Source organism: Falco rusticolus, chromosome 12, assembly GCF_015220075.1.
Source record: "Falco rusticolus isolate bFalRus1 chromosome 12, bFalRus1.pri, whole genome shotgun sequence".
In the NCBI taxonomy this organism is placed as follows: Eukaryota; Metazoa; Chordata; class Aves; order Falconiformes; family Falconidae; genus Falco; species Falco rusticolus.
Window position 1 is genome coordinate 21726996 of NC_051198.1, and position 16508 is coordinate 21743503.

Consider the following 16508-nt stretch of genomic DNA (forward strand, 5'->3'; position numbering starts at 1 on the left):
AAACCTAGCCTGCGTATTATCATTGCTGATGGAATCTTGAGTATTGTCTTAAAGCATCACACAAAAATTGCTCTAAACGTCAGAACAGATTAGAGAGCTCTGTCTGCCTCCCTGAGTGACTTTCATCCCTAATGTTCTCATTTCTCCCTTGTAGGTCAACTGGTAGAACTGGGGCTTATTTAGCCCTAGATAAAGAAGAGTCCTCCAGCTGACAGACTTGCACTTTACACTATTATGTAAAACAACTTTACACACCTACATTAACAAAGAAACCAATCAACTACTTACTGTTCTTCTTGTACATCAAGATTTCAAAGGAGTTCATCTCATAATTCTCAAATGTTTGCCGGACCTTGTCAATTGTATCTTTGTCTGTCAGCTCTCCATACATAAAACTGCAAATAAAGCAAGAAATTCAAGTCAGATACTAGACAAAGGCACAAAGCCATTTGTTTACAGTGTGAAAAGGACCTATTTAGAAATAGCCGTTCTTTGGTTTTCTTTCACCTGGAAAGCGTATTTGACAGATGCAGCCCCAGGAGATAACAGATAAAACTGGAATAAACAGATTACTTTTCTCCTCAAGCAACAAGCACAACACTACAAGCTATTTAACAGAAAATAAATCTGTTCTCAAATACCTGCAGGTGCTGCTTTTTTGCATAACTTCTGCTCTGTGATATCCTGATAGCTTGCAAAATCCATCGTTGCTGTAGACAATGGGCCAATCCACTATCTGGGCATTACCCAAGACAAAATTAGTGTCTGTTTGAAAGAGCACATCAGTTAGATATTAGACAAGGCTATGGTTGCATTAGAGGAAATACTCATTTCAGGACCCAATCCTGATGGCTTCAGTCCCTGCACAGCTTTTCCCAGATACTATTCTCACTGCGGTCAACAGGATTATTCACGGTTTTAATTTTAAGTAAATCCTTTTTTTTAAAAAATCAACATATTAATTACTCATGCAAAAGCCCAAGAGGATGGTTTTATGCAAATGGAACAGGATGGTTAAGCAGGTAAAATTCATCTCTTGACTGAGGACAGATGCACCAAACTGCTTCCTTCCGTGCCACATGCACTGACCCACCATGACACTCAGTTTGAATGCGAAGCCTCTTTTAACACACAGCCAAAACATCACACAAGTGATACTGCTCCTCTCTGAATGCAGACACAGTGGCTCCTCTCAGTATCACCTTCACTGCTGGCCACACAAGCTCAAACACTTGTATGGCACAGTGCTCCAAACTAGACACTGGGGAACTAGGGTTAGTACTTACACCAGCAGAAAAAACTTCTGTTTGCTGTACAAGCCAGGAGAAAATTCAATCAGTAAGAAAAAGAACTGAGCTGGATTCATGCCTCCATTCTCACTGGATGTGTGCATGTTACTCTTTTTTTTTTTTTATGATTGCTATTTCAATTCAGTTATGAACACACTCAATGCTGGGCCCAGGTCTTGCTTATCTCTGCTGCTTTGGCTCTTGTGCAGTCAACTAACTACGCCTGCACCAAGAGGCATCGGTGCTGCTGCTTGGACACTGGTGGCAGGGGGAGATTGGTGACCCCTTTCACAGCTGCAAAGACCCCCCTGGCTTTTGAAAGAAAAGGCTAGGCAGTCACACAAGATTAAGAGGCATTCGTGTTGAAGGGGAGCCTTTAAGGGAGTCCGCTACACTACCTACTTTTCAGGATCTACCCACAACTGCTTGAATATACATAGCTGTCCTTAATGCCTCCTGCAACCAAGAGACAGAAACAAGATATTTTACCAATTAATTGCAAATTGTTTATTTTAACTTTCCCTTCCAAAATCTTTTGTCCCATTGCAAACTTCAAGTGGATTTAAAGAAGACATTCCCATAGCTATCTAAATCCATTGCCCAGTCCCCTGAGCATGATTAAGTGTGACTTTATACACTCTTTAGAATGAAATACATCAGTAGTATAACTTCAGGACATATTAACTGCTTTGTTTGTCACAGTCTCTTTTAAATACTACGGGTTTTGCTTGGTTGAAGCTTTTTGTTCCAAAGAAAAAAAATGTCTTTTACCCCTTCTTATGAATAAGTAAGCCAAGTAATTTCTCATTGCTAAAGTAAGTGATTTTCAGTGTCTGTTATAAACACTGCATTGTACTGTGCTAAGATATTTTTAGATTTTCATCAGGAAGTACAAAAAAAATGACAAAAAATACGCAAATACAAATACTAGGCCAGGTCCTGCCCTGATCTGAACGGTATTATTGCATGCATGCATTCCTTCCCACCATCTCCCCTTCTCAAAAGGTAACTTAGCCTTTCTTCCACTTCCTCAAGAGCTTCTTGAATAACTTCTATTAGCTTAAGCAGAGGCCTTCCTTTCACACTTAAACCTCAATAGTCTTTGGACAAATAACCTCTTTTTTTGTTAAAAGCTATATAGAGCGCCTTTCTCATGACTGTTACTGTGGTAATTCTACTTTTATCTAGCCTTGCAACATTTCTGACAGTTCTCTTATCCCCTTCCTACAGGTAAAAACAAAGCACTAAGTCCACAAAAGGATTTAAGCACCAAAACATGAGACTGCTACCGCCTAGCCCCTAGATGCCCAGCTCTCAAAGACTTCGTATCTGGAAGCTCTGTCCATAGTGTTGGTAAGGTAGAACTGAAAAGCATTAGCACAACAAACAGAAACCTGCTCAAATTAAATTATGGAAAACAATGGAAAAATAGGATATTTTAAGGTTGGGGTTTTTCCCTTTCCTAGATTACCTACGATACCAATATTTTAACATAAGCCCAGTTCTCACAGGAAGTACCCAAGATTCTTCGCCATAATTGCAGAAGCTAAAGAATCACATTGCCACTTGCTTTAGTTTTGGCCCTATGAAGCCTGATTTGTTGGGACTGGCAGTTTCTAATACATGCTTAGAGAACACGCACCTATTTTACTCCTCCCTGACAGCCTAGTAGTTTGGGTGTTCTCCTACAAGACGTGGGGCTACCTGAGGGCAGTGAAAGCTCAGCCTTCAACTCCTGAATGATTGTTCTAATTATCAAGCTACCAAAGAGAACAAATGCCAACATCCTTAGCATATAAGTTTCTAAGCCAGTGTGACTCAGCTGCCGTATTTTATGCATCCCTATTAGGCAATCCCATTAGTCTACATTGGGTGAGCATCTCCAGGAGGTGGACGTAGAATGCTTCAATGGAGAGTCCAGATTTGGTTTAGTTGAGAGTTACAACCTTTATGTACCTACAAAGCTTTAGAGGCAAAACCTTGGACACCTATCAATTCAAGGAGAAAGTCAGAGGTTTTGATGATCCCACTGTTTTGTAAGTCACTTCTAGCTAGTTCCCACTTCATGCATCTTCACCCTTCTTTGATCCAGGCTTTACATATCTTAGAAACACAGAGGAAGTAAATATTGAAGCTGGACCCATTCTCCGGAGTCACCACCACACCCCTGACTCATCTTTGGGCTTGCTCCTCCAGCTCTATTGCCACACTTTTTTAGTACTTGCCCTGGGGTCATCCCCAGAACCAACAAAATGCCCTGCAAGAACCAGTGCTTAGGAACTCCTCAGGTAGCTGAAAGCCTGGAGAGGGGCCATTGGCCTCTGTGAGCACTGCAGCCAGGCAGCCAAGAGAAGATGTAGTGTAGCTCAATCCAAACTGACGGGCCAGGAAAGAGGTTTCAAACCCACTGCTCTCTGCCAGCTTTCCTTGGGAGGTTACCACGCTCAGGATGATCAGTTCCTTTGTTCTTGATTTTGTTGCAAAAAGAGAGACTGTCTGCACCAGTGGTTTCCAAACTTTATGTACCCACTTTTTTCTTTTTTTTTAAACTTGCTGTGGCCTAACAGACCACAGAGTGGGAGCCCCAGCATCTGAAAAGAAAGGGTCTTGCAGACAAAGAGGAATTTATTTCCAGTTACTCACTCCTCTTCCCAGATCTCTTTAAAGGCAAAACAATGGCACAACAGCAGTTCTGTGCCTACGTGGAGAACACGCCTGCATTTCTTCAGAAGGAGCATCTCTGACAATGGTATTTTGCCTGTGTGAACACTGGCAAGACACAGCATAAAATAAGGACTCCCACTTACAACACCCCTGCATAGGTTATTCTGACAGATAACCTGGCGGTAGAAGGGCTGTTCTCATTGTTATTGTTTACATTCAATTGCATTGACATCCCTGACAACGTGCTTGGAGACAGCTCATAATGCGTTAAACAATTGTTTCTAACATAAGAAAATATTAAGTAACATCCACTGAGGCAAATATTGCTTCTCCATCTACAGGGGCGCAGGGTCCCAGAGGCCAGGAAACAGCTGTAGTTTTGTTGCACAACAGGCACAAGGGATGCCCTAGTGAACTCTCTGAGCATTGCAAGGCAAAGCTCTTTGGGGACTCACAAGTAGGTCAAAGCCACGAAAGGAGCAGGTCAGAAGAAGACCATGAAGAAATCCACTGCTAAATTCTCTTCAAAGTCAGGAGGTTAAATGTGCATGTGATAGCTGTGGTACTCAAACTTTAGTGACTTGAGGCACCTCTTTGAAAGGACTCAAAGGACTCCCTTACCAGGAAATCAATTTCTATCACAATGTCGGTTGGGTTAGTGGTATTGCCCGGCCCAAGGAGAAGCTGTAAGCATCACTGGTCCTTCTTACTTACTCCAAGAACTGAGCTAGGAACTGGAGAGGGCGGGCTTATGTCAAAGAAGACCTGAAGTTCTGGCCTGTGCTGCATTTGGCACAGTCTGAGCAAGACTATTAGGAATCATAGAAATATGTAGAAGCACAGCACAGAGTACATCATGCTGTAGAAAGACAAGAACTGCAACATCTCAAAGGCAGCACAATCACTTGCATGAGTAGGATGGGCTTCTGTGACGAGGGTCTGCAGCACTGGGTACTTTGTGAAGCACCTCACTTCCTGTTTTCTAACCTGCATTTTCCACAAGTCAGTTCTGTTCACTACAGTATATCCACATGCCAGCCTTCACAAACTCAAATGCCAGACCTGTTTTGGATTATCACTTCAAACTAGACACAGCTGCTTTAAAGCAACAAGAAAAACATTTTAACTCCTTCCAAAACATAAGAATGGATTTTGCTCAGTCACTGAAACCAGTACTTTCCTCCACTCACAAAATACACCAGCACAGAAGAATCAGAAAACGTCTTTCCAAATAACAGCAATCCTTTAACAGCAGCAGTAGCAAGTCTCTAGAACACCGAGTTTCACTGAAACTGCCATATCTACTGAATCTTGTTACACACAGTGCTTTCTTTAACCAAAACTGTCTATCAGCTCAAACTTCCAAAATGCCTGAATTGCCCTGAAGCAGCTCACATCTGGTCAGGGCTAGCCAACTGAGGGGAGGTCACCTCCTTGCAAGGGCATGGAGCAAGTTACTGAAATGCTTCCTTCCTACCACTCCCCTGCACCATTGCACATTCGCACCCAGAGCATCCTAGCCTCTCCTGTAAGATGGACCTTGCCAAGCGGAGGCCCCCACCTCTTTCAGAGGCCAGCACATCGTTCTGCCTTCCCTGTCCCTTCGGTGGTGCACAGGCCTTCTCCTGGGACACACTGGCAGAAGGTCAGGGACCAGCCACCAGACCTATTCCCACGACACTGCCAGGCATGTCCCAACATCGCTGCCTGCCTGCACAAAGGAAGCACACAGAGGTGACCAAGAGGAAACCTCTGCTCTGTGAGTTGCAGCACAGGTCTCGGTAACAACGGAGGCTGGTGCCCGCTGCACTTTCAGATATGTGTGCAGGTCTGTCAAAGCCCCCCACAAGTGTGCTTAGGTTGGCACAGTGCAGAAATGTAATTCAAATATATTAATCTTTTCCCACAGTCACCAAGAAATGCAAAAAGATTTGCTCCTAATTTGTTACCCTCTCAGTGAAAGGAGAATCAGCATCCCTGTGGTGGGAAAACATGCTCCCCACCAAACTGGCTAATTCTCCCATAAGTCTCCAAGAGAACAGAAATTGCCCTCCTCATTCCAGACCACAGCCTTCATCATGCTGGGTGAGGACACAACCCTGGCTATAGAGACGAACATGTCTCTTGTTATCATGTCTCAAACTCCTCCTACAGATCTTCAGTAAAGCAAACCTAGACCTCTGCCATTACACAGCACAAACCACTACTACAGCAGAACTGGAAGAATTGCTTCATAAACAGGTTTCTTACCCTACCCATGGTCACCAGGATGGGGGGATGGGTGGGGGGGGATACAGCCTCCTTAGCTACCGTTCCGTTAGCTGGGCATAAAGCAGCAGAGGTGCTATGCCACAGCCAGCATAAGAAATGTGCCGTAGGCAAAAATCATGTGCAACTGTCATACAATTAGAGACTATATCTTGGAGCTTAAGTATAAGGGACAGATGAGTTTCTAAACAACTCTGGTATTTACAAACATGTAACTTTGCATCACAAGTGGAATTATTTGGATATGGGGAAAAAAAAGATGGTTTCATTTTTGGTAAGGAACACAATGCATGGAAATAGACAGTAGGCCTGTCAAAATTGCTACATCACACAGCTCATACCGTGCTTTTGCTTTAGCAACTTGCAAAGGGTAGGTATGTATGAATTTTTGCTAATGTTTACTCTTAGCTTTGAAAAAAAGTAAACCAGAAGCATTTAGTCACACTGATTAGTTATATTGTTCAAATGTAACTTCTGAGATCAAAATATGGCCCTAAATCTGTACAAATAAGTCAAACTGAAAATCAAGTACCTATTCAATCCTTTCTTTGCATACACAGGATTGAAGGCTTACAATTCAGGGAGGGTTAGACACAGGAACCAGCCATATTTTCATTGTAACAGAAGTGCTGTAACTGCATTCAAAGCAAGTACGTAGCTGCCCGAAGGGCTGAAAGACTATTCATACGGTAGAATAATAGTAATAAGGCAAAATTCTGCTCTTCCGCCCACATTCTCCTGCAGAAGTCAATGGTGTTACATGGATACACACATCTACTCAGTATCTCCTTGTATTCATTCCTAGAGTGGGAGTGCATCAATGTTTAAATACCCCATTGAACAACTTGATATCTCTATAGAATGATGATATAGTGGCCTCAAAATTGTACATCTTTAATATCGAGACCAAATTATTTTAAGCTGTAGCCTCAGTCTAATTCAAAACAACATATTATAAAACTCTGGAGATAAGTTCATTTGGGCTTACGTGTTTTATAAAAGTTTTATATAACGACTTATTTTACATTAAAAAAAAATTAAAAGCTCCTTGGCTGCTACAGCATGAACAGAGTCCACGAAATGCAGGCATTTCATGCTTTATTCAAACATGACTTACACCATCATGTGTACTGCAGAGCATAGTACAAGACCAGGCTGAGAAGGATTATTAAAAAATTTATTTCATCATATGTACCACAAATAACAAGAGACATTAACTAAAGCAACAACTCCAAGTGACTCAGTTTGAATCATTACAGAAAATTAATGCCAATTTCAGCCAGCAGTATAGATAAAAAACTACTGGTTCCACCTCAGCATTTGTTATTTTCCACTGTTATAGTTAGTATTTCACAGTAGGCCTCTATCATGAGAAAAGTTTAAACTGAAAACAATACATCCTTCCAACACTAGTAACTCTAAAGTCTTCATAAGTATCTGTATTTAAAAAAAAAAAAAAAAAAACAAATCAGTGCAGAATAACAGAACAAAAATAGCTGAAATTGAAAGTGCACAAAAGCATTTATATGTATTTTATGCATAGCATCATTCTTCACCTGTCCCTGAAGTATTGTCCATACTGAGAAATTTATTTTTTTTAAAAAAAGACATTTAGACAAATGTGACCTTAGCATGATAAATTATAAAGTTCATCAGTTGTAAGAGTCATACATTACACCATTCTTAATAAAGCACAAACCCACTGTTTAGCAGTGAGACTTCATAATTTAATTGGTCAGGGGGGTCTTCCCCCCCATCTGATCTTAAAAGACATACAGGAAAAAGCATCTTTTAGTTGCATCAATTATATGGGCCTTCCATCAGTTTAAATAAGCTATTTGATTTACTGATTATAGCTACAGCCATCAAAAGCCTTAAAAGCATTTGACAAGACCTAACTCCTTGCTCACTTTTAGCTAGACGAGTTACAAAAATGCATTAACAAATTCTCCAATGAATGGGTTTCATTAAGATTTGGTTTACGATCTTGTTCTAGGATTTAATGCAGAAATGGATTGATATGTTGAATTACCACAGCAGAACTTCTTGAGCTTTCAAGAACATTAATTTTAAAACACATTATCTATCATGTATTGTACAGGGGTTTTTCCTCACTATCTATAAAAGTCATTTTAAGGAAATCAGGTTGTACATTTCTAAATGCATAAAGATGGCACACCCAAAACTAGAAGCTCCTGGCCTAGTAAAAGTCAGCAAAAAAACCATTTTATATTCAACTCAAGTGATACTGAGAAAAAAAAAATGCCAATAGCAAATAGATATTTTGATGTACTGACCAACTGTATGAAAAGCACGGGTGAAAATAAAAGTGCCTCCACAGCTGTTAACTTAGAAAAGAAGGAAGATCAGGAAGAAATAAAACCCTTTCCTTTGTTTCATTCTCAGTTTGAGACAATGTCCTTAACACAGAACCTATGAGTTGTCCCCTTGTGGTTTTTGAAGGTCTGCTGCTTTCATGGATAAGTGTCTTGTTTTAATCAGTGGCAAAAGACACACATACTAGCAGACTTTACTTAGCCAAAAGTGATTTTACAGGAAATCTTGAATAAACTGTGTCTTACAGGATTAGATATAGAAGTGTACAGACTCAAGTTCAACCACTGGATGCCAGATTTGTAAAGGGTAACATTCACTTCACCTTCCACAGGGCAAACCATAGTAACGGGAAGAGGGCAAGAGAAACAAAACGTTCAGCTAAAGGCACTCTACACATACAACACCATCTTACTACTCATCCATCAGTTTTCCATGCACTTTCTGCAAGGTGTGGCTGGCAAACAGCTTTCCATAGAAGGGAAGGCAAGCATTCTCCAGGACAGACCCCTCTATTCCATTATGCTGGGGATTTTTTTATGCTGATATTAACCTACCGAAGTCCGGAAGGTGGATGAGACTTTATAAACTGGCAGCATGGGGCAGAAAACCTCTTGCACATCTGCTACAGCCTTGTAAGTCAGCCCATTTGGGAGCTTTAAGAACTGGGATAGCTTAATCCAGATATTGCACTTCATAAAGATACCTGTGCTCTTCCCTGTGCACAGTTAGCTTTGTCTTTTTCAGTACTTTCATGTCTAAAACAGTCACTAAAATGCATTTCACTATTCAATAGAACCTCACTAGGTAACTAGGATGTAATTTACCTGCAGCAGAAGACTGCTGGTCCCCTGCAAATAATGCATTTAATCTAGTTGCCTGAAAATTCATTGAAAATTACAGACCTCTATGAACTGTCAGGGAACCAAACATATTGTATCAAAAGGAAACAGAAAAATATACTCCACCCAAAAAACGTGCTTGCTAATTTCAACAAAAGCAGTCCTGTTCTCAGTATGAAAATACTTTCTTGATGATTGATGTTATTTACTGAAAGTGCTGCAGTAGTACAAGGTATCCCAGCAGTGCCCAGGGCCTGACTACCCTTGGCACATCACATACAGAAGAGTGATGCAGAGCTTGTCCTGTTCATACATGTGTTCCCTACCAACAGAATAGCTCTGTAGTCTGAAAGCAATTAGGCCCGCAACACTTAAGACAGTAAACCCTTATAGCATGCCTATACTGCTTCTGGACCCAAATCACACTAGCTGCAGCCAGGTCTGTATCGCCCTACCATGCCGCTCACTGCTTTAGGTTTCAAAGCGAAGGTAGGCAGGGCCAGGTTGCAGCAGCCACAGCACTGTCTGGTCAAGGATCCTTTGCAAACATTTCAATTAAGTGAACATTTTGTTCAAGTGCAAAAGCATGAAAATAAAACAGTTTAGTTCTGCATTCTCTTTTAGTTTCCTTTGCATTTCTCTCCGACTGAACACAAAACCAGGTTTTTCAGTTTCAGAGCTGTTTATAATACAGTTAATTTCTCTCCTAGGTCCCAGACAATGGTACAAGGTTAGCATGCCCAGGTTGCAGAATGCTTATTGTACTGGGACCTTATAGTCTCCAAAGGAAGCAATGCCATAAATCATGGAAATGTCTGTTATACTGAGGATTTGTGTCTGAAGGTGGTTTTTCTTTCCCTCTACAGGGAACTCACTGCACTCTCCATCAAAGGGTGCATATTTGCTTCCACACCTGATGTCTCATTAGGATGTTGCCTGGGGATTTAGTGAAAGCAAGGCTAAATTCGCACAAGCCTTATGTCCTCTAACCTCCCCTTCTTCCAATCTCCTTGTTTCATCCATAAATCAGAAAAGCATCTGTGACTTCCACTGAAATTCCAAAGCCACGTAAACACAGGGCTTGCTTTAGCCACCCTTACACATGCAAAGTATCACATACCTCACTGACAATTTTGACCAAGGAAGGACTGCAGAATCCAGCTATCATTTAGGTAAACTGAAAAGTATTTCTGCCTCCAGTTATTGATAAAGCATTAGCATATCATGAAGAATCAGAATACTCTGTAATATATCGCACCATTTGAATTTGGGTGCCTTGGCCATGAACCAAGATTATAACTGTTATTGTTATAGAGCTTGTATACTGTGGGTATATTACATTACCCGAGAAAAACATTAATATCGCATTAGCAGTAACCATCAGGGGCTAGTGATTCTTTACATACTGCTCTGTTTTACAGCATGGGCTCATTTTCTGTCCCATTGGGTGTTCTGGTCTTTAAATATTTCAGTGCTTCAAACAAATTTTTGTCAACCAAGCACTACAAGCAACACTTATTTTCTTAGCCCTACATGGCTAGTATAGAAACACAGCTTTTAAACATTAAATATGCGGCAAGCAGGATTACAGTGTCCCTCATTTCAAAAAGAAGGACTGGATGAGGTACAGAGGTCTAGGCAGATGACACTTCATATATTCTTTGCTGCGTGTGCTATCATAAGGCCATCTCATCCCATCCCTGGATGGGCTGAGAAATTCTCAATTCCTTCTTTAATTCCAGTGTGTGGGGAGGAAATACTGTGCAGCTTCTCAGCTTATCGTGGCTCTTTGGGCTGCCATGTAGTGCATGAAAACCCATCTCAGCTGATTTGCAACCTAAGAAGCAGCTCTCATCCCTAATAACTCTAAAGGAGATGATTCAGACCAACTGAGTTTGAGGTGAGTCTTGCTGTAGATGGTATGATATAAACACGAGCAAAATACCAACCCTGACGGAAAACCCCTGAACTTGCCTGCCTACATACGCTACGATTACCTTTAGCCTTTGAACATGCATCAGCTCACCAGTCCCACATCTAATATGAAAGGCTATCCAAAGAACTCCTTATTAAACTAATGGTAAAAAACCAGTATAATTAGTGCTGTCCTTAGAGCAATGCTTCCAAAAGAGGTTTCATGTCAATTACTTTGTTATTGCCAACTCGGTGAAAGAGACCGAATAACACCCCCCGCCCCAAAACATAACACGTAGCAATGAATGTGTTTTCCTCAGTTCACCTGTGACTGTAGATGCATGTCATCTACAAGTACCTTTAAGTGAAGCACTTACTCAGGAACCATTTCTGCTCATGGACCAAATTCCTCTCTTTCCAAAGGAAATCCTCCCCAAACTGGGAATGTTCCTATATCTGTATCAACTCAGTATCTGCTGGCACTACTTAACTTGCTTGCATGTGCCAGCAAATACAGTTTGACAGCAATCCCAAGGTTTATTTGGCAAATCCCAAATGGCCTAGATAGTTTCATTGCGGGTCACATTACTACTCAATCGAATGAAACCAAGAAGGGGGAGCCAAACCTCAAGCTTTATGGGCCCATTTAAACACTCATCCTGTGGGCATCCCAAACCATCTCAAAGACCAAGTAGGCAGGCCGAGGTGAGACAGGCAACAAGGAACCGGCATGTTTCCATACAGCCCCCATGCTGGCCAGCACAGCCCTGCCTGCAAGGAGAGAAAGGAGACTATTCTTGTCTCCTGACAGAGACAGAGGTTAGAAGATGCTGATGTCCCACGTTAGAACTGATTCATACAGCATTTGTATGTGACGGCATCACATTTACCGCAAAGCTGGGTTGGGTCCAGCAAAAACTAGAAGAGGAGAAACGGGCTTCTAAACCTGAGTCACTTCCCTAAGTCACTTCCTAGTATGTCTGAACTGTGCATCACTTCCTACCAAGCCTAATCTAAAAACTTGTGTTGATTACAGCCCTCAGGACTTGCTGAGCATTTGGAAATGGAGTGCTGCCATTTTACCTGTGCTGTCTAGCACCATGCTGTTATGACACCTTCTTAATAATGGGGGAAGAGAGGAACAAACGGAGCATAGCTTCTGCTGCACGATTCTCCCCATCTCCAAACCTCAACTGATTTACTGCATCAAGGTTTTGGCACCGAAAGCCAAAAGAGAAAATTGTTTTTTAATGAAGAAGATAATCTACAAAGTCAAGACAGATTTGAGAAAAGCATTAGATAACTGGTGTTGGAAGATTAGAGATGCAGCCTGAATGTGATGAAATGCAACATTTCATTTTTTTTTTTTTTTTAAAAAAGGGCAAGATTCACTGTAAGAACGGCGAGTATCTTTTCAGGAATGCAGCTTCCAACCCCTTCCCTTCTACAGCAAGGTTGCAGAGAAAAAACACCTAGAAAAAGAGCCTCACAATTGTATATGAAAATAAGGTCTTATCAAAGGCTGTTTCTCTAATAATATTGCCTAATTTAAAATAATGAAAATCAGTCTTTAGATAATTTGAGTTTCTAGCTGCTTATCAAGAGGGTTAATTGTCTTTGCCTTATCAGAACAAACTGGCTATATTTTAATTAATTAACTCGTCTAGTCTTCAAAAGGAGCTTAATCCTGCATGTTCTCAATCATACCACAAGTTCTCAACCCCTTAAGTAACCCCCCTGAAGTCAACGGGAGCGTTAAAAATGGCAGAACTTGGGCTCGGAGCTTTAAAAAAATAAATGCACATGTCCAGGCTTAAACAAACACATAAAGGCTGGTTGGTCGCGGCGCACCGAGGGAGCCGCTTTCGGCAGGTCCCCAAGTGAAAGAATCTGGATAACGTTAATGCCTATTTGCATGCAATTGTGAAACTGGAGGCATTTTCCACTCCACAGTTTTCCAAGAGAAAGACCCGGTTGCAGCGCGCTGGGAAAAAAGGAATTATCGCCCCTCAGCCCCCAAAATGGCAAACTCTCTCCTCACTTGTGACAGAGCCCCCCTCCAACTCGGGCCGGCAGCCCCCGCCGACCCCCCGCGCGCGGCTGCCCCTGCCCAGGGACCATCTTGAACGCCCGGACCGCCTCCCGCCGCCGCGGACCCCGCCGGTGCCCCGGCCCCTCGCCCCCCGGGCCGGCTCAGGCCCCGGCGCTGCCCCTCGGGCGCAGATCTCGCCCCGCACCGGGCACAGCCCTCCCGGCCGGTCCCCCCGCCGTGCCGCCGCACCTGCAGCCGGAGCCCCGGCGGAGGCTTCCCGCAGCACTCGGGCGGCGCGGCCGGCCGGCGGCACCGGCTTCGGCCCGGCACCTGGATGCGCCGCTCCGGCGGAGCCGCCGGCCAGCGGCCGGGCTCAACGTCCCTCCGCCCGGGGCGGCCCCCGCCGAGGGAGCGGCGGGCGGCTTCGCCTCAGCGAGAGAGCTCGCCCTCAGCACCGGGGCGCCGGCGCCTCCCCGCCGCCCCGGCCACCCCTTACCGTTAGACCTTCGCACGATGTTCTCCAGAAACGTGTTCTGAGGCGCCACCAACCCTCGCCTTCCCCCGGCCATAGTCGCTCTGCGGGAGCGCGGCGCGGAGGCTTCGCTCAGGGCCGCGCCGACCCGCGCTCTGCCGCGCCGCTGCCCGCCCGCCCCGCGCGCCTCATGCCTCCGCCGGGACCGGCAGGGCTGTGCGGCAGCGGCCCTCCCGCCGCCTCCCGCGCACCGCAGCCCCGCGCCCGCCGCCGCGCCGCCGGACCTCCCCGCAGCGCCCCCTGCCGCCCGCCGCCGCGCCGCAAGGCCGGTGCTGCAGCGCCATCGTCTGGGCGCGCCACGGCGCTCGCTGAGGGCTGAGGCGCAGCCGAGCCGCCCGCCCCGCCGGCTCGGGGCCGGGGGCCCGCTCCCCGGGGGCGGCGGCGGCGGCGCTCCGCAGGGCTCTGCCCGCCCCGGCGCAGGTGGCGCTTCACGGCGCCCCCGAGGCCCGCCCGGGGCCCGGCCCCGCGCCGCGGCGCCCCGCGAAACTGCGGTAACGGCGCTGCAGGCTGGCGGCCGCCGGGGCCCCGGGAGGCAGCGCAGTTTCCGCCGCCTCCATCCGCGGCGGGACGCCGGAGGCTTCGCCCGCAGCCCCTCGGCGCGCCTCGCCTCCCGACGGCGATGTCTTTCGGAAGGCTCCGTAGCGTTATGTGGTCAAACTGATTAACAGCTCAGTGGAAGCTGCGCAATAAACTATTTAAATACAACCTTTGACAGGTTTTGAACTCTTTGAAATATTTAATTTATAACGGTTTTTGATTCAGGGATTAAACTACTTTGTTCTTTCCCTTTTACAAACCTGTCAGCGAACGGAAAACACTCAGATCTTTAATTTTCACACTGGCGTTGGTATTGACTCACTATAATGCCTCATTATGTGCAGCACCTCCAGGCTCCACATCTCAGGGCACACCCAAGACACGTCTCCTTATATTCACATGCCTGGGGAAAAGCAATTTCTCACAATACAAGCAAATAAAGCAGGGCAAAGATGACAGACCACGTCACTTAGGCTTTTGATGTATTAGCACTGCTCCTGCAGAATCCCAGCACTGCCCAGCCGGCTGCCCCCTGGCTAATGCTCGGGCCAGCAGCACAGCCATTGCCCGTAGCCAAGCCCCAGGGTAGCCACAGACACTGTCCGACCCTGCTGCGCAGCGTGGCCGTGGCTCTGAGCCATCGCTGGCCATACAAGCCCTGTCTTCCTGCTGCCGACCTCCTGCCTCCCACAGCATCTTTAAGTGGAAGGCCACATGCTGCCTGTTGCAGGGAGTTGAGGCGTAGAGGCAGGGAACAACTTCGTTGCGGCAGGAACTACGGGTCAAGTCCCAGACTGTCCCAGCATCTGCAGCCCCTGGCACAGCAGGAGACCAGGGGGACTCCTAAAACCACAGCAAGGCTCGGCCCTGCTCCAGGCATATGAAGCAGCTGTGCCATGGAAGCAGCTTTTAAACTGGTCATGAACTGTATACTGACCATCCCTGGATTTGCTGCCGAAGTCCGACAGATTGGGAGGGGGGCAGAAATCAAGTGCCTGAAGTTGCAAAAAAAGCTACTAATCCTCCCTGAAATGTTGTCGGACTTTGAAAAATGCCATGGAAGCATTTATTTGCATCTTTACACATCTAAATCTATCCCCAACAACTGTACATGTAAAGACCCCAGGTTATTTACTTCCTGCTAGCTTCAGCAGCATAGGCCAAACCTGAAGAGATCTTAAACTTTCCGGCAATTTCCCCAGAAAAATTGTAACTGTAACCTTTGACACTGAAATTACACAAGTGTTAACAACCAAGAGTGAGGTTTTGAAAAACTAGGATCTAGAATACTGTCATTATTCCTCTAAGCCACTGTGCCAGAGGGCTAGATAAGCGCACACTAGCTTAGCTTCTGCCAGGCTCTGCAGGAATATCTATGACTTGGAGATATCTGGCTGCTGGCATGCACTACAGAAACTTTAAGGCCTTTAAAGAAAAAAAAGATTTTAAACTGAATCAGCAAGTACACAGAAGTGGGAGCAAGGGGACACAGAGTAAAGAGGAAAAGCCATATTTTTTCTGGAACTCCACAAGCGTGGGCTGGCTATGGTTTGTGTTGCACTGTGTTGTCCAGGCTCTGATTATCAAATTTTTCAGTGCCTCATGCTTAATCCTACAAATTCTACATCAAAGGTACCATTTTAGCTAGGTTGGGATTTACATCTACCCTGTAACATTGTAATTGTAAATTAATAAATGTTATAGCAAATGGAAAATTTGTCCTTTATCTTCTACCTCCTTTAGGCTTCCTCTCCACTGCAAAATACGACTCCTACTGGTGATACGAATTTTTCACCACTAGTGCAGACGGACACTGTGTTAATGTTTCACTCTGATTATTCTGAATTCTATGCTCATTTTCTTGCCATTACTGGTAAATTTTGCAAATGATACAAAGCTGGAAGCAAAGCCCCACTTGAAGCAGCACACATACACTGTCTGACTTCATTATTAGGTAGTTACCTCACTCCAGCTTCCAATTTTTGACTTTCTGAAAAAAATGAAATTGCTTAATTTGCTTGTTTGCTAAAGCCTATTGGACAGATCTAACACTTCCACTTAAGGCTAATAAAAAAAGGTCAGTTTGCTCCAGAGAA

At 44.6% G+C, this 16508-nt stretch overlaps 1 protein-coding gene across 1 annotated transcript in view; it reads right to left on the bottom strand.

Moving 5' to 3' along the window:
* The window catches only part of KCNH1 (potassium voltage-gated channel subfamily H member 1), a 187412-nt gene extending 173373 nt beyond the window's left edge, over window positions 1–14039 (bottom strand). The window contains exons 1-3 of the mRNA XM_037405730.1: window positions 13840–14039; window positions 642–765; window positions 289–395 (exon numbers count right to left, since the gene is read on the bottom strand). Of these exons, the coding sequence (XP_037261627.1) occupies window positions 289–395; window positions 642–765; window positions 13840–13912 (304 nt within the window). The 5' untranslated portion in view covers window positions 13913–14039. The remainder of the gene's footprint in view (window positions 1–288; window positions 396–641; window positions 766–13839) is intronic.
* Between the last annotated feature and the right edge of the window lie 2469 nt (window positions 14040–16508).